The sequence below is a fragment of the Amblyraja radiata genome, chromosome 18 (genome assembly GCF_010909765.2).
Source record: "Amblyraja radiata isolate CabotCenter1 chromosome 18, sAmbRad1.1.pri, whole genome shotgun sequence".
NCBI lineage: Eukaryota > Metazoa > Chordata > Chondrichthyes > Rajiformes > Rajidae > Amblyraja > Amblyraja radiata.
Window position 1 is genome coordinate 44,143,489 of NC_045973.1, and position 24,758 is coordinate 44,168,246.

A 24,758-nucleotide genomic window follows, 5' to 3' on the forward strand; every position below is an offset into this window, starting at 1 on the left:
TGAGAAGAAGTTGAGAAGAACAATGGAGGACCTACTTTGTGGGGGGGGGGGTGAACAAAGGGGGACCTGGCGCGGGGATACTTTGTAACTTTGTAAGTGCCCTTTACATGGTGACTATTGCATACCTCGGGAATGCAAGCAAAGGTATGCAACTGTGGCTTGTCACTGGCTACATAGTGGCTTGTCACATGTTACAATAAAGTATTCAATTCAATTCTTTTCCAGCTCTCTGCCACGACCACAATCAGTTTAGAAAAGGGTCCGGACCCAAAACACAACCTATTGGTGTTCTCCAGAGATACTGCCTGACATGCCGAGTTACTCCAGCCACGCAGTGGGGTTTGTTTTAGCTGTAAGGAAGAGTTTGAGAAACTTGGGTTGTTTTCTCTGGGGTGCTGGAGATTGAGGGGAGATCTGGTAGAAGTGTAGAACTTTATCAGAGGCATAGATAGGGTGGGCAGAACTTTTTTTTCTTTCCCAAGGTTGAAACTGTCATGGTCTAGTGGGCAGAACATTAAGGTCTGTGGGTGATAGTTTAAAAGAGATGAACTGGACATTTATTTTTAACCAAACGAGTGGTGGGTGCCTGGAATGTGCTGCTGGGTGATGTTGGAAGCAGATACAATGGCGGCATTTAAAGGGCGTTTACAACATAGCAATGATGGTTTGAAAGGAATGGAGACAGATTTGTTGAAGTTGGCATCATGATTGTCAGGGACATTGTGAGCCGAAGGGCTTGTTCCTGAGCTCTATGTAAACTCATTTGTATCGCACATACATCATTTTAAAAGCCCATATCATCCCTCTTAAAGATAGACACAAAATGCTGGAGTAATTGAGCTGGTCAGACAGCAACTCTGGAGAAAGGTGATGATTGAGGTGGAGATGCGGTCTCATTTCCTTCTCTCCAGAGATGCTGCCTGACCCGCTGAGTTAATCCAGCATTCTCTGTGTCTATCTATAGGATCTTTGGTGTAAACCAGCATCTGCAGTTCCTTCCTACACATCGCTCCCGAGGAAAGGACCGGGCTATGTGCATGTTTCAACTGTGGGAGGCACTGTCTGGATGTTTCAGAGATACACCGAGATGAGTCATTGCTCGGTTCTTTCCACGCCCCGCGGGGGCGAGTTGGCTTTCTGACGCGTGTGGTGTTTGGAGATTAGCAGTTGTTGCGGGTGGGGTTGCGAGTGGAGGCAGGCAGGAGTTGGGGGAGAGATTGGTGTGTGTTATTCGCTCGCTGCCTGGAGGCCGGCTCTGTGTGTGTGTGGAGCGCACCCTTTTAGAAACTCACAGGGAAATTACATCTCTGGAACTCAATGGCGTCTTCACGCTTGCCCATCGCCAGCGCCCTTTGGAGTGTTGTCATCTATCTACCTCTCGGTGAGTTTTTGTTTCATCGTGTGCAATGTTTCGCGTTGATTTTAAACCCTTCTCTCAAGTCCCGTTTGTTAAGATGTTGTTCGGTGATATTTCCCCCTTTGTCACGAACAATTGGTCTTCAGCACAAAGTAAGTTTCCTGAAGTCAGACTGTATTTTAAAGGGGGGAAAAAGATTGTTAGATATCCCGCTGTGTTACTCCAGCATTTTGTGTCTATTGTTAGATATCTCAGCGGGTCCCGTTCCCTCCTCTCTCTCCCTCTCCCTCTCCCTCTCCACCCCAAAGACCACAGATTAGTGAAGGGCTCAAGTTCGATTCCCTCTTCTGCCTTGCCGATTTCGTTGGATCTCACGCGGTGGGTAGTAGCTGGGGGTGGTCTTTCGGAAAGGGGGGTCCTTGCCTGAAGTTTCACGACGGGGTTCATTGTGAGGAAGTACGGAGTCGAACTGTTCTGGTTGCTGGTTTAGGAGGGGGGGTGGTCAGACATGAACTCACGATGTATGATCTACATTGACCACTGTCCCCAGCTCTGAGAGAAAGTAGAGCTGTTTACTGGAACCAAACAGAATGTGGTTAATGTTTGCACAATGTATTAAGGAAGTAAATGTGTCGTGCAACGACTCCACGTAATCAGCCAATGTGCCTTTTGACTGGTGGACATGTAAACCAGCTAGAATGTAGAACCAATGAACTGCAGATGCTGGTTTACAAAGAAAAAAAGACATAAAGTGCTGGAGTAACTCAACTGGTCCGGTCAACATGGATAGATTATATTTTTGGTAGGGACTCTTTTTCAGACTGATTGTGGGGGAAGGGAGAAGGTTCGAGGGGAGAGTAGAGTCAAGTCAAGAGAGTTTGGTCCTAGTGCCAGTCCCCCTAACCCTGGTAACCTCAGTGGCGGTTCCACTGGGTCTTCCCTGTCCCCCTCAAACCATGTGACCCCAGCTCTTCCCCACCCACACTACAGTCTTCATACCCGCCTCCTCCCTGACCACCACCCCCCACCAGACATCGCCTCGGCCTCAGTCCACTCACCTGCCTTCCTCCGGCCCCAACCCCCACCCCTGTCTTGTGTTCACCATCTCCCCCGACCTCCCCCTCTCTGACACCGAACAGTGTGTCCTCAGCAGGGGCCTTAACTTTTTCCCTCTTCGTCCCCACCTCAATGAGTTCCGCGCCCACCACGCCTTGCAGCTCTTCTACCGTCGCCTCCACCTCACAGCGTTCTTCCATGGGAAGGAGTCCTCAGCCCCCATTGTTGATCCCTTCTCCCGTCTCCAACGGACCCCCTCCTCTTGGACCCCCCCCCCTCATGGCCATCTTCTGGCTTTAGACCTTTTTATTCAAAACTGCCGGCGGGACATCAACCGCCTCAACTTTTCCACTCCCCTGTCTCACTCTAACCCCTCCCCCCCCTGAACGTACAGCCATCGACTCACTCCGCAACAACCCAGACTGGGTTATCAAACCCGCCGACAAGGGAGATGCCGTGGTAGTCTGGCGCGTCGATCTCTGCCAAGCTGAGGCCACGCGCCAACTCTCGGACACCTCCTCCTACTTATCCCTGGACCATGACCCCCACAGATGAGCACCAGGCCACCATCTCTAGCACCATCACTGGCTTCATCACTTCCGGCTCCCTGCACCTCCCAAGCCTCCAACCTCATCGTTCCCCAGCCCCGCACGGCCCGATTTTACCTTCTCCCCAAAATCCACAACCCTGACTGTCCTGGTAGACCCATTGTCTCTGCCTGTTCGTGCCCCACCGAACTCATCTCCACATACCTCGACTCCATCCAATCCCCCCTGGTTAAATCCCTCCCGACCTATGTTTAAGACACCTCAGACACTCTCCATCGTCTCCGGACATTCCATTCTCTAGGCCCCCATCCCCTCATCTTCATCATGGATGTCCAGTCACTCTACACCTCCATCCCCCACCAGGTTGGTCTCAAAGCCCTCCGGTTCTTCCTCGACCGGAGAACCAACCAATCCCCAGATACTCTCCTCCGCCTATCGGAGTTCGTCCTTACACTCAATAATTTCTCGTTTGACTCCCATTTCCTCCAAATACAAGGCGTAGCGCATGGGTCCCAGCTATGCCTGCCTCTTTGTAGGGTACGTCGAACAATCCTTGTTCGAGACGTACCAGGGCCCCATCCCCGACCTCTACCTCCGCTACATCGACGACTGCTTTGGTGCTACCTCCTGCACCCACACACAACTCACTGACTTCATCCACTTCACCACCAACTTCCATCCGGCACTCAAATACACCTGGACCATTTCCGACACTTCCCTACCATTTCTTGACCTCACCATCTTCATCGCAGGTGATAGACTTCTGACTGACATCCACTATAAACCCACTGACTCCCATGGCTATCTAGACTACACTTCTTCCCACCCAGCGTCTTGTAAGGACTCCATCCCCTACTCCCAATTCCTCCGTCTAGGCCGCATCTGCTCTCAGGATGAGGTGTTCCACACCAGGGCATCGGAAATGTCCTCATTCTTCAGGGAACGGGGGTTCCCCTCCCCTACTATAGATGAGGCTCTCACCAGGGTCTCTTCAATACCCCGTAACACTGCTCTCTCTACCCATCCCCCCCCACTCGCAACAAGGGCAGAGTCCCCCTAGTCCTCACCTTTCACCCCACTAGCCGTCACATACAACAAATAGTCCCCCGCCATTTTCGCCACCTCCAACGTGACCCCACCACTCGCCACATCTTCCCATCTCCCCCCCACCCTGTCTGCTTTCCGCAAAGCCCGCTCCCTCCGTAACTCCCTGGTCAATTCTTCCCTTCCCACCCGCACCACCCCCTCCCCGGGCACATTCCCTTGCAACCACAAGAGATGCTACACTTGTCGCTTTACCTCCCCCCTAGACTCCATTCAAGAACCCAAGCAGTCATTCCAGGTGCAACAGAGGTTCACCTGTATTTCCTCCAACCTCATCTATTGCATCCGCTGCTCTAGATGTCAGCTGATCTACATCGGTGAGACCAAGCGCAGGCTCGGCGATCGTTTCGCCGAACACCTCCGCTCAGTCCGCATTAACCAACCTGATCTCCCGGTGGCTCAGCACTTCAACTCCCCCTCCCATTCCGAATCCGACCTTTCAGTCCTGTGCGTCCTCCATGGCCAGAGTGAGGACCACTGGAAATTGGAGGAGCAGCACCTCATATTCCGCTTGGGCAGTTTGCACCCTAGCGGCATGAACATTGACTTCTCCAATTTCCGGTAGCCCTTGCTGTCTGCTCTCCCTCAGCCCTCGGGCTCCTCCTCTTCCTTTCTCCTTTCTTCTTCTCTCCCCCCCCCCCCCCACCCTACATCAGTCTGAAGAAGGGTTTTGGCCCGAAACTTTGCCTATTTCCTTCGCTCCGTAGATGCTGCCGCACCCGCTGAGTTTCTCCAGCACTCTTGTCTACCTTCGATTTTCCAGCATCAGCAGTTCCTTCTTAAACACAGAGTTTATTGTCATGTGTCCCAGATAGGACAATGAAATTCTTGCTTGCTGCAGCACAACAGAAAATTGTAGGCGTAAATACAGATCAGATCAGTGTGTCCATATACCATAGAATATATATATACACAATAAACAGATAAAGTGCAATAGGCTTAGAGTGATACAGTGTGGAAACAGGGCCTTCAGCCCAACTTGCCCACACTGGCCAACATGTCCCAGCTACACCAGTCCCTGCCCGCGTTTGGTCCATATCCCTCCAAACCTGTCCTATCCATGCACCTGTCTAGCTGTTTCTTAAATGTTGGGATAGTCCCTGCCTCAACTTCCTCCTCTGGCAGTTTGTTCCATACACCCACACATCTCTTTTAGCTTTCTTCCTCTTGCTTCCCACTTCACAATCAGTCTAAAGACGAGTCCCTACCTGAAAAATGATCTATCCGTTCTCCAGGGATTCTGCTTGAAAGAGCTACATAGTTTGTAAAATGGGAGTTGTGGTTTCATGAATGTGAACCATGCTCCGGTATCACTAGTGTTGATTCACCAGAGAAATCATATACATTTTATACTATTGCCTAGAGTCCTGATTATTTATCACCAAATGTTTTATTTCTCTTATCATTCATCAATGACATGTTTGCTGATTCCATGGGCGTTGTTGTGGATGGATATGTTTATCCATGAATCTTTGACCTTTCCACTTACTCCTTTGCCAGTCCTTTGTCCTGTTAGCATGGTTTGGCTACTTTCCCTGCTCAGAATTGTGTTTCACAATGCCCAGACTGTGCTCATCAGGATGACCAGTATGAAAGGAATTACAAATATACCACTGGCATTACAAGATCCGAGTTCCCCTGTGTTCCGACTCCATCTTTAGACTAGTGTTGAGTTGGCATCATGTATGGATAGGAAGATTACTTAGAGCCTGAGAGACTCCGGCATGTATTCATTGAATTATACCTCTCCACTGACAGCAAGTTTCTACATGTAATTGACTTTAGTATCAATTCCCTCTGGGTGTGAGCATGTCACATAAAGCCAATGCAAATTTGTTGTACTGAATTAGGGATTGCAGTGTGAAAAGTAAGAAAGGTGTAATGGTTTTGAGTTCCTTTCTGTTTTTACAGGAGATGAGGCAGAGATAGAAACAAGATAGAAACAAAACTTGTTTAATGCAATACAATGTCTCCATTAAACTGGTGCAGCAATATATCATCAGGCCACACGATACTCCATTCTTAAACATATATTTTGCTTGCATAGTAGGTAGTTCTCGCATGTTTGCACGTTGTAAATTGGATATAATACGATCAGTGAATCGGGGAACACTATTTGTATTATGTGAGCCGAATGGTTTAATGCAGCTTCGATCGGGAACTGGGCGAGTGTTACTTTGTAAATTGGCAAACAGGAGAAAAAGCTGTTCCTGGAAACACAAATATTTCTGCGTAGCCTCCCTGCAGTAATCGGACACCATTGTCCCTTGAAAACCAGTCTGTCAGTTACACTGCGGGTGCTGATTGCAATTGATAAGCAGTTGCTTCTGTTTATCATGTGCAATGATACTCAATTAAACAATGTAACATACGGTCTTTGGTATTTTTAGTTTGCAAATATGAAAAATAAACTCTTAGTTGTTAAAATATTATTTTTGAGTTGTTTTGTAAGGCGATTTTCTAGAAGATCAGGTTTTGCAAGCACGCAACGATCACATTAGAGCAGTACTACCTGTGCTCCACACTGCCTCCCTGTAGAAAAATTATTCAGATCATTGATTTATAATATGCAGAATAAGTAATTAATAATAATAATAATAATAATATATATTATTGTCATTGCACATAAGTGCAACGAGATTTTAACCATTTACAAATGTAGACAGTTTTAAATTCAACCAATTATGAATTTTGTTCATCTACTTGTGGAATCCCCTTAACTGCAAATCTATTTTTGAGAACATTTTCTGAAAAATTGTTCTGGGTGATATCTGTGGGGTTTTTTTAAAAACCACCATGTCGGCCACTCGTTTGTGCATCTTCAGTGCTGATGGATGTATTTCCTCTTCTAGAAATGGCTGCAATATAAATCCTGCCTTGTAAGTCAAATCCAAGCTTGACCTGTTACTCAAACTATTGATCGCTATCTTCTTGGGTGCCACATGCATGTACTAACTGATGTGCATCAACCTTCTGATTCCTGGCACCCATCATCACCATTTTGTTTCTGATTCATTTGGCCAATTCTGCTTGGTCCAATTGTAGTGTTCTATTAAAATATGTCCCAGTCTAGAGACCGGTGCAATTCCTTCAGGCTCCTTTTCCTCCTATTCTTTGAGGTTTGGCTGCTCCAAGCTCATCCATGCCCTTAAATGTTGATCCTTCAACAACGAAGCTGAGGATATAGACACAAAAAGCTGGAGTAACTCAGCGGGACAGGCAGCGTCTCTGGAGAGAAGGAATGGGTGACGTCTCGGGTTGAGACCCTTCTTCAGACTGACACAAAAAGCTGGAGTAACTCAGCGGGACAGGCAGCGTCTCTGGAGAGAAGGAATGGGTGACGTCTCGGGTCGAGACCCTTCTTCAGACTGACACAAAATGCTGGAGTAACTCAGCAGGACAGGCAGCATCTCTGGAGAGAAGGGATGGGTGATGTTTCGGGCCGAGACCATTCTACAGGCTGGAGGGATTTGGGCCAAACGCAGGCAGGTGGGTCTAGTGTCGAGAGGGCATGTTTCTTCCACGCTGTCTATGCAGTTTGGAGCTTGTTTGGAGGTTGTAGTGTTGGTTTTGGACCAAGGTTTCAAGGTCCTGGTCTGACCCTGGAACTCCCAACCTAAATCTCCCAGAACCAATGCTGCTCATTTGAACTGTTCCTAAAAACTGCTATTTTTGTCCAAATGCTAGGCTCTTGTCACAAACTCATTTAAAGTGATTTGGTGTTAAATGAAGTTGTAAAACGCATTGGAAACCTTTGCTGCTTTAAAGGTACGAACTCTGTGAAAGTAAGCTGTCGATTTATGATATGTAGACAATGGATGGCAGGTGGAGAATGTTCACTGCTTGACTTGTTTATAACGAATGGATATATATGGAATGGAGCAACTGTATAAATTGCTGAGTCAGCAACTTTTTAAAATTTGGAACTATCCTATTAACTTGATGTGTTAATGGTTGTGTATATTTATCCACACCCTTTAATGCAGTGCAGAGCCAAAAGCTGCTTCACGGAGCAAATATCAAACGGCATTACCACTGAACCAAGAGTGAATCCAATCAGGAGTGTTTAATTATCATGTCGACTGGACAGAACATTGGAATTCTTACTTGCAGCTGAATTACAGGCACATTAAGACAAAAAAATGATAGAAGCATAGAAAATAGGTGCAGGAGTAGGCCATTCGGCCCTTCGACCTAGTACCGCCGTGCAATATGATCCAAAATCAGAGACCCTTTCCTGCTTTCTCCCCATATCCCTTGATTCCGTTAGCCCTAAGAGCTTTATCTAACTCTAAATAAATAAATACGCAATAGAAAAACACAATGAATTATCAGTTATACTGGGTAACCAGACTGTAATAGCGCAAGCTGAGATACAAAGTGTAATCTATAAAATATATCCACAGTAGCTTGTTGCTGAGGTAGGGTTGTCGTTTGGGCTGTGCAGTGTAGTTCAGGAGCTTGAGGGTTAATGGGAAGAAGCAATTGTTGAACCTGGAGATAGATAATAGTTCTTGGGCTCTTGTACCTTTTTCCTGATGGTACTGGCAAGGTGTGAGCACGACCAGGATGGTGGGTCTTAAATAATATTAGCTGTCTGCTTAAGGCGGCGCTCGCTGTAGATCCCTTCGATGGTGGAGAGTTCAGTACCTGTGATGGTACAAGCAATGATGGCCACTTTCTGCAGCTTGCTACGTTCTCGGGTTGGTTGCGATATGATCAGTCAATGACATAACCGGTCAATAGCTCTCTACGTTGCACCTGTAGAAGTTTGATGGAGTATTTACTGGCGTGCAGAATCTCCTTAAGTTTCTGAGCTCTACGATTGTGCTACACCTAGGACTTACAGTATCTTCAAGGGTGTGCATCCTCTACAAGAGTCAAGAGTGTTTTATTGTCATATGTCCCGGACTGGACAATGAAATTCTTACTTGCTGCAGCACACAGAATGTGTGAATATGCAAACATTGTATATAATGGGGGTGAAAAGAAAAAGTTCAATAAATAACAAATATAGTGCAAATAACAAATAATAACATAGTCTTTTGCAGCACAGAGTTTATTCATTGTTGTGGTTAATAGCCTGATAATAATAATAATAATAATGGATGGGATTTATATAGCGCCTTTCTAATATTCAAGGCGCTTTACATCGCATTATTCATTCACTCCTCAGTCACACTCGGTGGTGGTAAGCTACTTCTGTAGCCACAGCTGCCCTGGGGCAGACTGATGGAAGCGTGGCTGCCAATCTGCGCCTACGGCCCCTCCGACCACCACCAATCACTCACACACATTCACACACAGGCAAAGGTGGGTGAAGTGTCTTGCCCAAGGACACAACGACAGTATGCACTCCAAGCGGGATTCGAACCGGCTACCTTCCGGTTGCCAGCCGAACACTTAGCCCATTGTGCCATCTGTCTTCCCTGTAGGGAAGAAGCTGTTCCTGAACCTGGACGTTACAGTTTTCAGGCTCCTTTACCTTCTTCCTGATGGCAATGGTGAGATGAGTGTGTGGCCAGGATGGTGTAGGTCCTTGATGATTTTGGCTGCCTTTTTGAGGCAGCGACTGCGATAGATATGGATGAACATCAACATGAGGCCGTTGACTCTCTCCACCAGGGAAGACGGGTTTGTGTGCTCCCGGCATTCCCATCTTGATGTCAATAATCAGCTCTTTGGTCTTGAAATGTGAAGAACAAGGTTGTTGTGCTGACACCATTGAATTAGACCATTAATTTCCTTCCTGTACCCTGACTCAGCTTCATCCATTATTCGTGCAACAATGGTGGTATTGTCTGCGAATTTAAAGATGTCATTGTAGCTGTTTCTAGTTTATACAGTCATGGGTATTGAGAGAGTAGTGACAGAGTTTAGTTTAGAGATACTGCGTGGAAACAAGTCCAGCAGCCCACCAGCGCTCATACCATACACAGCACTATCCTATGCACAAGGGACCATTTACAATTTTACCAAAGCCAATTAACTTACATACCTGTACGTCTTTGGAGTGTGGGAGGAAACCGGTGCACCCAGAGAAAATCCACGTGGTCATGAGAACATACAAACTCCATACCGACAGCACCCGTAGTCAGGATCGAACCGGGGTCTCTGGCGCTGTAAGGCAGCAGCCATTGTTAGGTTAGGTGCTCCATGCTGATGATTGTCGAGGAGGAAGTGTTTTTGCTAAGTAGTGCTGATTGAGGACTGCCGGTAAAGAAATCAAGGATCCAGTTGCATTGTGATGATCAGTGATCCAATTCCTGTAGTTTGATGAAAGGTTTAGAGGGGATGATGGTGTTGAACACCGACCTCAACAGGCTGTTGTGATGATCAACAACAGCCTGACATGTACGTTATTGCTGCCAAAGTGGTCCATTGCAGAGTGGGGAGCCAGCGTGATAGGATCCACTGTTGATCTGTTGTGCCAATAGGTGAATTGGAGTGGGTCCAGTTCCTTACTTGGGTAGAAATTGATGTGTCTCACAACCAACCTCTCAAACACTCTTCGTTATAATGGATGTGAGACTAGGGTTGGTTGTAGTTGAGGGACATCACTTAGCTGGACTTGGACACTGGTATATAAAGCAGGTGGAGAGCACTGGTCGTGGAAGTGAGATGTTGCAAAAACTCCAGACAGCTGGTCAGTGCAGGTTTTAAGTATGTGACCAGACACTTTCTGAAGTTCACCATTGTGAAGGATCTTCAGTTGTTGGCCTTGGAGATTGTGATCGTAGTGCCATTGACAACTATGGGGGTTTGTGAAGGTACCTCATTGTTTTCCCCATCAAAGTGATCAGAGAAGACATTGAGCTCATCCAGGAGTGATGTGTTGCCATCACTTGAGCCACTTAGTTTCACATTGTAGGAAGCAATGGCTTGCAAGCACTGCCACAGTTTCCGAATGCCCCTCATAGATGCAAGAAGATACTGGAATAGGTGATCAAAGAGGGGAATTTTAACAAATGTCTTGAAGGAGGAAGTGGTAGAATGGCAAGAGAATAAGAGCAAAGAATGTAGGGACATGATCAGTGAGCCCCAGGGTTAAAAAATAAAGCATCGATTGCCGTTGTTGAACTCATTGTTGATTTATTGACGTCATTCGGTGCTCTAAATTCAAGAGATTGACCAGATTGCTGCAGGGGCGATCTCATTTTAGTGTCAGCTACTTGGCTGGTGTGAGCATCTATAAAACAGTCAATCTCTATAGTAACAAGCTCAATGGCTAATGACCAACGTTGAGCTTGTTGCCATAGAGAAATCTCAGGAGAGGGGAGAGCTGTGCAGCCCAACAGAGAGAGAGAGAGAGACGTGTTCAAAAAGGAACTGCAGATGCTGGAATATCGAAGGTACACAAAATTGCTGGGGAAACTCAGCGGGTGCAGCAGCATCTATGGAGCGAAGGAAATAGGCGACGTTTCGTCCCGAAATGTCGCCTATTTCCTTCGCTCCATAGATGCTGCTGCACCCGCTGAGTTTCCCCAGCAATTTTGTGTACCTTAGAGAGAGAGAGAGAGAGAGACGGCAGCTTTCAATGCTCCCAGCAAGAGGGGGATGAGAGAGCGTACAGGATCTGCACACTTCTTCCCAGCTGTTATCAGGCAACTGAACCATCCTACCGTAACTAGACAGCAGTCCTGAACTACCATCTACTTCAGGGAGCCTCGGACTATCTTTGATCAGACTCTACTGGCTTTACCTTGCACTAAACGCACTCTACTTTCCACTCGGCCCATCAAGTCTACTCTGCCACTCAATCATGGCTCATCCATCTCTCCATCCTAACCCCATTCTCCTGCCTTCTCCCCATAATCTCTGACATCTCTGACATCTGTACATTGTACATGGCACGATTGTAATCATGTATTGGCTTTCAGCTGGCTGGTTAGCTCACAACAAAAGCTTTTCACTGTACCTCGGTACACGTGACAATGAGCTATAACTAGAACTGAAACTGCCGTGTTATGGAGAAGCTGGTGCTGGGCCCAGGAATGGCCTGTCTTCGCTGTGCAGGCCTCAGGGTAAAGGGAGCCCCTCTCTCCGCACCGAGTGGCCACACAAACCCCTCTCTCGGCCCATCCAACTCCTGCTGTCTCAGGCAGGCTGAGCAGGTCTCCATTTCAAAGTGCAGGGAGCCAGATAACTGAGCATTTGGGCTGCAGGACCCAAAAGGTGCAGTCACCCCCCCTTGCAGCAGAACAGGCTTCTTTTCCCTCTGTCCCAAAACTTTGAGCAGCATTTTTAAATTATTTTTCATTCAAGGGCCAATGTTATCTAAGATGTGTCATAGTGATTTACTCAGTGCAAGATCAACCTGGATGTACTTGCCAGATAAATCATTTGCATGCATCCATTCACTCCTCTCCCTCCCTCCTGGAATTGTGCCAGCAATCCCTTCCTCCTCCCACCACTCGCAGCCCTGTGGACGTTTCATCCCCAACATCCTCACCCCTTTCTCTCTGCCAACATTAATCCACCCCTCGTGTAGGAAGGAACTGCGGATGTTAGTTTAAACCGAAGATAGACAAAAAAAAAGCTGGAGTAACTCAGTAGACCAGATAGCATCTCTAGAGAACTAGAGGAAATTGCAGGAGCCCTGGTTGAAATTTACGAGTCGTCCTTAAATACAGGAGAGGTGCCGGAAGACTGGAGGGTGGCAAATGCTGTTCCTCTTTTCAAGAAGGGCTGCAGGGGAAATGATGGGAACTATAGGCCGGTGAACTTACAATCTGTAATTGGAAAGTTACTAGAGAGTATTCTGAGGGATAGGTTATGCAGTCATTTGGATGGGCAAAGGCTGATTAAGGATAATCAGCATGGTTTTGTACATGGGAGGTCGTGTCTCACAAATCTGATAGAGGTTTTTGAAGACGTGACCAAATAGGTTGATGAGGGCAGAACTGTAGATGTTGTATACATGGATTTCAGTAAAGCCCCTGTCCCACTTAGGAAACCTGAACGGAAACCTCTGGTGACTTGCGCCCCACCCAAAAAAAAAATCAAGGTCGAGGTGACCTGCAACCGCCTACCACCTCACGCATATATGTTGAAAACCTTCCTCAACTATGAAGAAAACCTCCTACAACCAACAGCAACCTCCTTCGACTAATTTGAAAACTGGCTTCGTTAAATTGGTCTGCGATTCAACAACACCCCCTTCAACCTCATACAACCAAACTGAAAACCAACAATGACCAGCGTCGACTGGTTGCAGCTCAGTTGATCATGTGATGAAATGATGTCATGAATGGGGTTTTTTCTTACAATAAAAGCCTCCCAGGTTTTTTTTTAATCATTCTGAACCATGAGAGCAGGGAAGGAACAAGTTAGGTGGATGTTACTAAAAGTACATCTACTGCTGTCAGCAACAGCCCTTTTGCATCATCAGCCTTTCAAGAAAGGTAGAAGGGAAAGCACAAGGGTGAAGAGGAAGCAGAACAAGAGGTGTCAGTGGGTGAAGCCCTTCTTGCAAAGAAGATTGAGGCTTGGACAATATGATAACCTGATGAATGTGCTACAAGAGGAGGATTTGTCTGCATTTAAAAACTTTCTACGAATCACACCTGAGCTGTTTAATGAGCTGAAGGAAACTGTGGGTCCCCTGCTGGGAAAAAAGGAGACCTATATGAGGAAGCCACTGGAACCAGCACTGCGACTAGCTATCACACTCCGCTATTTGGCATCAGGAGCGGATGCTCCTGACAAGAGCCTCAGCTACAACTTTCTTGTAGCCCACAACAGAGTAAGATTGTACGAGAGGCAATCATTGATGTATATGGGGATAATGTGATCGACTACCCCAGAACACCAAATGATTAGAAGATAGTGGCGCAGGGCTTTGATAAACGGTGGAATTTTAAACATACATGTGGGGCAGTGGATGGCAAACATGTAGCAATCCTAGAGTGTCAACCCAAGGGAGGTTCAAAATACTACAATTACAAGAATTTTCACTCCATGGTACTGCTAGCTGTGGTGGACTCAGACTACAAATTCCTGTATGTGGATGTGGGCACACCTGGCAGTGTAGCAGATGCCAGGATCTGGAGAGAGAGCCCGCTCGGGCAGTCAATGGAAAATGGAACAGCAGGATTCCCTGATCCCGAACCTCTGCCAGGAGAAGACAACCTGGACATATTCTAGAGTATGGTTGGTGATGATGCCTTTGCACTCAGGCTGTGGATGATGAAGCCATACCCACACAGGAATTTGACAAGGGATCAGAGGATCTTTAATTACAGGCTTTCCGGGGCTAGGAGGGTTGTCGAAAACGCATTTGGAATCCTCTCAAGCAGATTTTCGTTGCTTGCTGACTACTATGGAGCAGGAGCCCAAGAATGTTGTTTGCAGCATGTGTCCTCCACAACGTTATCCGTGTCAGATGTGCAGCAGCATCAGCTACAGCCATGGAGGAGGGTGACTTGGTTGACGTCCGCACGGGAAACATAACACCATGTACTTGGAGGGCAGGAGTTAATGCCGCACCCGATGGTATCACTGCAGGGATTGCCAGGTAACACCAGTTCAAGGAGTGGCAAAGAGCAGAGAGAACATCTCTGCGCTTACTACAACTCAGCCCTCCCTGGGTAGTGTGCCATGGCAGAACAATGATATTTGAGGAACAGACGTCAGCATCACACTGCCCAAGCTGTAGTGAAGCACTGCAGGAGGAGACCGCACTGAAGGAAAGAAACGTTTTTTTTTAAGACAATTGAAACCAAGCTAATTCTGTTTAATTCCAGATGAAGAGTGACCTTCTCTTCTAATTTGTCGGAAAGACATTTGCAGTTGTTTTATCCAAAAACTGTGCTCATCTTAGAAAAATGTAAGAAAAACATTTTTTAGATAACGTCATGTTGTCTGTTAATATTTTTTCATTATGCAATCGTTCTATTGCACAGCTTAATTTGAGGTGATCACAGATAAGAGCTCTTTTGCTTTACTTCTTATTTACAGCATTATTTCAATGTTTGATAAACCCCTTAGCAATTCACTTCCTTACTTGTTGTGGTGTTGCATTTACCAAGATGTGTGAAAATGCCCTTGTATGTTGGAGATTTCAGTGCCCTTTAAGAGACTTTGTTTTCCATCTAGTGCGCTGCTTGTTTTATTTACTGATTCATCAATGGGTGCAATAAAATTCCCTTGCAAATGCAGAGCACTCAAGGTGTTGTGTATCACTCATTATAGCATGTGAGAGGCTGAGAGTTCCCTCCCTGATCCGGTGTGCTTCTCAATAATCTGTAAACGTTATTCATGATTTTTGAGACTTAAGAGATGAGATGTTCTGCTGATATTGAAAAAATGTTTCTTAGACATCAATTTTGGTTTGAATAAACAATTATTCTTTATTGTGCTAAGTTTACAAAAAGTGATCAACCAAATTATTATCAAAATATTTTTAAACAGGCTTCATAGATTAAAATGTTAAAATTACATGACTTCAAACAAAACACAAACAAGTCTAAACAGCAATAACAACAAACTTCAACGATCTTTTATCAAATGGTAAACAACCACATCAGACGTCACATTATTAATTCCCCATGTCCCTGAAGAAACCTCCTCTTGGAACAGGTGATGCGTCTCTTGAGGAAACACCTTGATCAGAATAATCTGTGGCAATTGCAGACAACACAGATCCTGTGGGATGGAAGTCAGTGTACTGCCTCTGAAATAAAAAGCAGGTTTTGATGTTTTCACGCAACACTGAGCATCAAAAGCTGCAATTGACACATTCTTAAAAATCTCATTGTCTCTGCGGTCAGATCATGGGCCACTTTTTGATACAACTTATTAGCACGTATGGGAGCAGGATTGTCTTATAAGGGCTTGAATGACACATGATAACATTCAAGTGAAAGCTTATAAAGTTTCATTTGTTGAACTTCATACCTGGCCAGCATTGAAATGTGGCTGTGGCTGTGGCTGTGGTCTTGATGAAAGCTTTTGAAACATAGATCCATATATTAGATGAACTGAACAAAATTCACTGAGGAATTAATTTGACAAAGAGTGCAATCATTAAAGTTTCCATTATATATTCTGTACCTGCTCAGAATGGTGCCAGGGCTGCACCATCGGGTTAATTTCACGTGGTGCCACCTGCCGACGTTGCAGTTGTGGACCTGGCTGGGTATACTACATGTGAATGACAGAAAATCTAGATTGCATTTTACCGTGACGCAGTGATTCATGACATCAATTACAAGTTCTCTACATATTGCCATGTATTGCACAGGTGGGTGGACGTCAATCATAACGGCGATGAACTCTGTCATCCTAAATAGGAACCCCTGCAGAGGTGTTGTACCCCTCCGGTCATCCTCTACCTTCTTTAGGGCATCCCTCACCTGCTCCAAGATCTGAAACATAAATAAAAAAGTAAACAGCACAATGGCGGCTGGAGGCATTAATAAATGAGATGTCAAATGTGCTGAAATGTTAAACTATGCACTTACAAAACTCATCTCTACTTTTCGTCCGTCAAGGTGTGGCATACAAACAGGTGATGATTCCCTACTTTCAGTATCGCGTTGAGCACGCCTTCTGGAGCGCTCTTCACTGGTGGAGGGGTTCATGGCTGAAGTGCCCTCCAGTGGCTCCTCCACCCATTCACGGGGTGCAGCGGACAATTGAGGCGCCTGTTGAAAGGGGAGGAGATAAAGCTGGTCTTAAAATGTGTGAGCAACATCACGACTTACCATGTCATAAGAATTACCTTTGTCCCGCCCGCTCTTGCTCCTTATCACTCGCACAATGTGCGAGGTTAGGAATCCCCACTTTTCATTCACTCACCTGCCTCGGGGTGAAGTTGCTTCCAGCAGCCCCAGACTTGGTGGCCTTGGTTGGTATCCTCCCAAATATTGTCCCTTGACTCTTCACCCATTGCAAGAGCTGTTCATCTGCATGGGATGACAAGACACTGTGTTAAAATCACCTCTGAAAGATGCATTCATTTCTTCCAAAGGAAAAGGTTTAGGCACTGCAGGAGGTAAACAATCATCTAATAAAAGACCATTGAGGCACGAGTTAATTGCTGGCTAAAAGCTTCCTATAGATGATACTCTTGTTCATGACCCGTTGAAAGAACTTATTATCTGCTTGAAATGTGAAAAAATGACCAGCCAAAGGCTCCTGCATGTCTTCCAAGGGATGCTTTTAAATCCCTGAGGAAGTGAACAAAGAACCACTTGCATACCATTCAGGCATGAGTTAATTGCACGCTATGTTTTCCATAGATGGTCCGCAGGTTCATGACCCTATCAAAGAGATGATCATGTGCATGAGATTTTAAAAAGTGTCAAAGTGACTTTTGAAAGCTTCCTGCATGTCTTACAAGGGAATGTATGTAAACAGACAAAAAACGTTGAAACGAAAGAGGATTGAGTTGAGTTGGTTGTTGGCCTGCCAGGAAGAAAATGGAGGAAGTGTTGTGGATAAACAAGGTTTTGACTTTAAAGCATGTGCTAATGAACTTGCAAGGGGATGGGGTCTGGACTTTGTGCCTTCCCTCATAGTGGGAACCATTGCTTTTATGTTTATTGTTAAATTCTTTAATGTTGAGTCTTATCTTTATTTGTGTGCTGCATGGCAAGTCAAATTTCACTACACCAATTGGTGTATGTGATAATAAATGTCCTTTGTACCTTTGCTTCACGCATATCTAATGTAGGTTTGGAGACAAGATTCTGACACATCTGTTAGATTTGTCTGCAAGGCAATGGGGAAGGTCTTTACACAACATTGCATGCATACCCTCATTTAAAATCGCATAAATGAAAGGTGTTCTTGTATTAAAAATTATGATTTCTTAAAATCAACCTGTACTAATTGCAATGATGTCTGAGCTAATTGCAATGTCTGAGCTACTTAAAGTAAAAGAATATGTTCTAGCTGGTGCAGGGACACTTTAAAGTTGACACTTTAAAGCAATTTCAACATCCTAATCGCCTTGCTTTCCGCATATCTAATGCAGGTTTGGAGACAAGAATCAGACACATCTGTGAGATGTGCAATCGCTGAGTTTCTCCAGCATTTTTGTGTACCTTCGATTTTCCAGCATCTGTAGTTCCTTCTTGAACACATCTGTGAGATTCGTCTGCAAGACAATGGGGAGGTTTTTACACAGAATTGCCTGCATACCATTCTTTACAATCACATTGATGAAAGGTGTTCTTGGAGGAGAGGTTCTGACATCTTTAATTTATCCTGTCCCGATTGCACTGATGGCTAAATGTCTGAGCAACTGAAGGAAAATAATAAGCATGTACCTGTACTTACAGGTGCAGCCGGGATACTGATTCGCCTTTTCCTCGAACAGTCTCCTTTTCAAATCCCTGTCCTTGTACCCCTTGTTTACCTTGTCATTAAAGAACCTCATTAAGCTGGTACCATTCCTACAGGTCCCCCCTCCTGCTGCCTGATGAAGGTGTAGTGTGGAATTTCCAGTCCTCCCTCACCACCAATGGGGCATCTGCCTCTGGTGCAGTTTCAGAGACTGGTGAGAGGGCTCTATTGCTGCCTTCACATGTGGCAGTGGAGGATGCAATGTTGGTGGGGACATATTCGACCTGCCTGTTCTCCTCTGCCGGGGGTCTGTCATGCAGGGCTACCTCCTCCTGTGGCATGTCTTCCTGCCACTCCTCCTCCTGGGTGTGTGACACATGCATGGCAGGCTTTGTGGAGGGTTGTGCCCTACCCCTGCGAGTCTGCCTTGTGGGAGCCATCACTTCTACAACTTTTCTCTGCTAAAAGAACTCTGCAACTATGATTGAGCACGCCCATGAGTGACAGAGGTCACATGCTTATGTTAATATTGAGCTTTTTTTTCACCCAGTTTTATTCCACCAGGGAGGTCTTACCTTCCACTACCTGCAACCTCCGGCAACCATACTTCAACTAGCATCGCAACCAGCTTCGACTAAAAAAATACCGATTTATAAAACGGCAACCTATTTTCAGTCGAGGCCGGTTTTGAATTTTTTGAAATAATCGCAGGAACATAGAAGAGGCCTCGACTACGCAGAAACCACTTTCAACCATTAGGGAGACTGACAAAAACCTCCGGGAACCTCACGGAAACCTTGGGTGGGGCGCAAGGTCTCCAGAGGTTTCCGTTCACGTTTCCTAAGTGGGACAGGGGCTTAAGGCATTTGACAAGGTTCCACATGGTAGGCTGCTCTGGAAGGTTAGATCACATGGGATCCAAGGAGTGAAAGCTGAATGGATAGCAAATTCCCTTCTGCTTCATGGACGGTGGAAGGTTGCTTCTCGGACTGGAGGCCTGTGACTAGTGGTGTGCTTCAGGGTTCGGTGCTGGGCCCATTACTGTTTGTCATCTACATCAATAATTTGGATGAGAACATACAGGGCAAGATTAACATGTTTGCTGACGATACAAAAGTGGGTGGTTTTGCAGATAGTGAAGATGGTTATGAAAGATTGCAGCAGGATCTTGATTGATTGGCCAGGTGGGCTGAGGAATGGCTGATGGAATTTAATACAGAGAAGTGTGGGGTATTGCATTTTGGGGATGTCTAACAAGGGCAGGACCTACACAGTGAATGGTGGGCCTCTGGAGAATGTTGCAGTGCAGAGGGATCTAGGAGTGCAGGTCCATGGTTCCTTGAAGGTTGAGTCGCAGGTAGATAAGGTGGTAAAAAAAGCTTTTGTCACATAGGCATCATCAGTCAGAGTATTGAGTACAGAAGCTGGGAGGTCATTGTCTAAGCCGTTGGTGATACTGCATTTAGAGTATTGTGTTCAGTTTTAGGCACATGTTATAGGAAAGATATTGTCAAGCTTGAAGGGGTTCAGAGAAGATTTATGAGGATGTTGCCAGGACTAGTCACAAGTTTGGAGGGATATGGACCAAACGCAGGCGGGTGAGACTAGTGTAGCTGGGAATGTTGGCCGGTGTGGGCAAGTTGGGCTGAAGGGCGTATTTCCACACTATGACTATGAATTGGTGATGTTTTGGGTCTGTAGAAGGGTTTCAACTCGAAACCTCACATATTCCTTTTCTCCAGAGATGCTGCCTGACCCACTGAGTTACTCCGGCTTGTTGTGTCTATCTTTAATTCCTCCACACCTTCCTCCATATTTGTCCCATCTGTGTCGAAACCCTCCCCTCCTCCCCACCAAACCATCTATCTATAACTTTTTTGGTTCTTCTCCCAGTCTGTTCTCCCAATGATAGCCCCCCCCCCCCCACTTAGTACTTTAAATCTGCTTGCAGTGGCATTGGCGATTAGCGGAGGGGCGGCGAGGACTGGTGGAATTAATATTGCAAAACTAAAAGGGTAGATGACAAGCCCAATACAAGCTAAATCATGACCATGAATATGTGTGAAAGCAATTTTAAGTTCCAATGGGAAGCTTGACTTGGGCTGTTGCCATTTTCTTATCTACAGCAGAATCCAGTCACCTTAATGTTGATGGGAGGTGAGAACACCGTTTAATTTGGGAGTAAAGGGGTCTTAATTGGTTAGCTGCCGGTGACTAGTGGTGTTCCACAGGGGGTCGGTGTTGGCTCCTCTATTTTGCATGTTATATGTCAATGATCTGGATGAGGGAGTTGATGGCTCTGTGACCGAGTTTGAGGATGATACGAAGATGTGTGGAGGGGCAGGTGGAGTTGGGGGAAGCAGGGATTTTGCAGGAGGACTTAATCAGGCTGGGGAAGAGGGCAGAGGAGTGACATGGAATAGAGGGCAGCAAGTGTACGGTCATGCACTTTGGTAGAAGGATAAAGGCATACACTATTTTCAAAATGGGGAAAGGATTCAGAAATTGGTGGTACAAAGGGAAATGGGAATGTTGGTGCAGGATTCCCAAAAGGTAGTTGACGGTAAGGAAAGCTAATGCAATGCTAACGGTGAGTTTGTGGGGACTCGATTATAAAAGCAGAGGTGCAATGCTGAGGCTTTATCGGCGCTGGTGAGAACACATTTGAAATATTGTGAGCATTTTTGGGCTCCATACTTGAGGAAGGATGTGCTGGCTTTGGAGGGGGTCCTGAGGAGGTTTACAAGAACATCACCTATTCATGGAGTCATAGTGTGGAAACAGGCCCTTCAGCCCAACTTGCCCATACCGGCCAACACATCCCAGGAACACTAGTCCCACCTGCTTGTGTTTGGTCCATATCCCTCCAAACTTATCCTATCCATGTACCTGTCTAACTGTTTATTAAACGTTGGGATAAGCCCAGCCTCAACTACCTCCTCTGGCAACTTGTTCCATACACCCACCACCCTTTGTGTGAAAAGGTTACCCCTCGGATTCCTATTAAATCTTTTCCCCTCCACCTTGAACCTATTTCCTCTGGTCCTCGATTCCCCTACTCTGGGCAAGAAATTCAGTGCATCTACCCAATTTATTCCTCTCATGATTTTATACACCTCTATAAGATCGCTCCTGTGCTCCAAGAAATAGAGACCCTGCCTACTCAACCCCTCCCAGTAGCTCACACCCTCGAGTCCTGGCAACATCCTCGTAATCTTCTCTGTACCCTTTCAAGCTTGACAATATCTTGCCTATAACATGGTGCCCAGAACTGAACACAATACTCCAAATGCAGTCTCACCAACGCCTTATACAACTGTAACATGACCTACCAACATGAATGAGTTAACATATAAGGAGCATTTGGCTCTGGGTCTGTACTTGCTGGAGTTTAGAAGAATGAGCGGGGATCACTTTGAAACCTGCCAGATATTGAAGGGCCTAGATCGAGTGGACGTGGGAAGGATGTTTCCAGTTATGAGAGAGCCAAGGACCAGACGGTACAGTCTCGGAATAAGTACCTTCAGAATGTAGATGAGGAGGAATTTCTTTAGCCAGAGGGTGGTGAATCTACGGAATTCATTGACACAGACAGCGATGGAGGCCAATTCATTGGGTATATTTAAAGCAGAGACACGTGGCTTCTTGATTAGTACAGGTGTCAAAGGTTGTGAAGAGAACCAACAAAAGAGCTAACTGTGAGAGCGATCTGGTTTAAAAATCATTCTCCTGGAATTAGATCAGAAATGATAAAGTGTCTGTAAATAAACTTTACTTTTACCCTCCAATTATCTGAGAAAGCGGCTTAATTTGTTGATACCTTTCAGAAAGCAGTTTAAGACATTGCTTGTGTTGGAAGGAACTGCAGGTGCTGGTTTACACTGAAGATGGACGCAAAATGCTGGAGTAACTCAGCTGGACAGGCAGCATCTCTGGAGAGAAGGAATGGGTGGTGTTTTGGGTCAAGACCGTTCTACACATAGAGATATATATATATATATATGAGATGCTGCCTGTCCAGCTAAGTTACGCCAGCATTTTGTATCCATCTTAAGTCATTGCTGACTTGACATTGAGAATAAAGCTGAAAGGTCCTGCGATTTGGGGAATGCAGGTACCTGTTACATGCTTTTGAAATCTATAGAGCCCATTGACCCTGATGCATTTTGGACAACAACAAAAAACTTTTTCCAACTGATTAACGGTGGTCTTCTACGGCCCAGTGAGCATGATGTAGAGTGATCTGTGCAGTAAGAAAAATAAATGACAATTACCACTTGAATATCTTGAGAAAAACCTGTTAGATTTGTTTTTCAAATGGCTGAAACATTCAAAATGTTGGATTTGTCATCGGGCAGGTTAAATCCTGTATATGAAAAAAAATCCACATGCTGTTGGCAGATATATGAATATATTAACTAATTACAAAAAAATGGTGAACAAGTCCCAACACATGGCAATCCAAGGATTGAGGAGCATTGATTTGACAAGCCCAAATGGAATGATTTTGTCTCTAAGTGATTTGGAGACCATCTTCTCCCAGAAGTAATGCTGTTCCTGCATTCATTTTCTACCTGAATGGATGATTGCTTAGGAAGGAACTGCACCGAAGATAGACACAAGATGCTGGAGGAACTCAGCTGCTCAGACAGCATCTCTGGAGAGAAGGAATGGGCCCATTCCTTCTACCCAGAGATGCCACCTGTCCCGCTGAGTTACTCCAGCATTACGTGTCAATCTTGGATGATTTGCTGGTCTGTTGGAACCCATTAATAATCTGCGGCCACTTTGCAATAAGCTTAATGCTGCAGTGAATGACCTTTTTCTTTATTGCAGTGCATTAATTTAAACCTACTTGCCGGCATCCAACCAACTCTTCCCATACAATGATATGGGAGATTTGTTTAAAATTCTTAAACCAAGTTGTTGCATTGAAATTGGACTGCACTGCTTTTCAATGTGCATCAGCCCAATAGTTCATGGGGCCTTGCCCTTCAACATTGTTCAGCAGAGACGGCAACTCATTGTGTACAAGATGGGCATTTTATTCTATAAATTGGATGTATTCTCAAAAACTGTGACAAGAAAAGGCTTTATGCAGCCTGATTGCTATACGGTGAGAGGGGGAAAGTTTAATGAAGATATGCGGGGCAATGTTTTTTGCATACGAGTGGTGGTGGAGGCAGATACGATAGTGTGGTTTAAGAGGCTTTTAGATAAGCACATGAAGAGCACGGAATAAAGGGATGGGGATCATCTAGAGGCAGATGAGATCAGTTCAACTTGGCATTGTATTCGACACAAACATTGTGGGCCGAAGGGCTTGTTCCTCTGCTGGACTGATCTCTGTTCGAATGCAGGGGCAACAGAAAGTATTGTGATAAAAAGTGAAAGTACTTGAAAAGTGCTATCTAATTTGGAACATTTTTCCCAATAGACTCAAAGGGTTTTTTTAAATTTGTGGTGTTTATCGTCTGATTTCCAGTGTCTATCGTGTCCACGGGAAGAAACGCATCTGTTGTGTGTAGCAGCCTCCCAATTGCGATCCTGTCAGGGTTTTCCTGACCGTCACCCTGGTGTGTGGAATGTGGTTTCACGACAGTACCAAACCAGAGCTCAACATGCAAGTTGAAACAGAGCCACATGCACGCGAGAACATTTTAATGTCTGGAGACGTTTGTGAGAGTTTGGGCTGTGCAGCGGTAGAGCTCTTGCCTTGCAGCGCCAGAGACCCAGGTTCCATCCTGTCTGTGTGGAGTTTGAACGCTCTCCCTGTGGCCACGTGGGTTTTCTCCGGGGGCTCCTTCTCCGCGGGGGTTCATTGGCCTCTTTAAATCACCCCTTGTGTGTAGGGAGTGGATCTTCTTCTTCTTGCGTACGGCGTGCACAGCCTAAAGTTGTCAGACAACTTGTTCTATTTGATCTTATTTGATTGTGCACGCTGGGTTGATTGCATTTGTCGAAACAGGGCGGACCATGTGAAGGTTGCAATCTCCCACCCCTAGGGAGTGGATGAGAAAGTGGGATAGTACGGAACAGGTCGGCGTGGACTTGGTGGGCTAAAGGGCCTGTTTTAAGCTGGATCTTTAAACTAAACATTGAAATAAAACCAGACAATTATAAATCACACTTGATAATTTTGGTATTACGTTTGCAGTTTGAAGGAATTTGAAATTTGATCCCCTTTGTCACATTATTGTGCGCACTATTGTAAAAAGACACATTTGCAATCTTAAGGGCCTGTCCCACTTTCACGACCTAATTCACGACCTTTTTTACTCGTGGACATTTTTCATCATGCTAGAAAAAACGCCCCGACATACTTGATGCCACGACTACCTACGACTAGCATCATGGCCTGCTACGACCTACCTACGACCTTGTGACGACCATGCTGCGAG

At 45.6% G+C, this 24,758-nt stretch overlaps 1 protein-coding gene across 2 annotated transcripts in view; it reads left to right on the plus strand.

The window, feature by feature from the left end:
* Window positions 1-1,101: 1,101 nt before the first annotated feature.
* Window positions 1,102-24,758, plus strand: part of LOC116983467 (protein shisa-5-like) — a 123,850-nt gene continuing 100,193 nt past the window's right edge. For both annotated transcript variants that reach the window (XR_004414696.1, XM_033037255.1), the window contains exon 1: window positions 1,102-1,381. Coding sequence is in view for 1 of the 2 variants with exons in the window: in XM_033037255.1 (XP_032893146.1) it covers window positions 1,318-1,381 (64 nt within the window). In the remaining variant the exon portion in view is untranslated. The remainder of the gene's footprint in view (window positions 1,382-24,758) is intronic.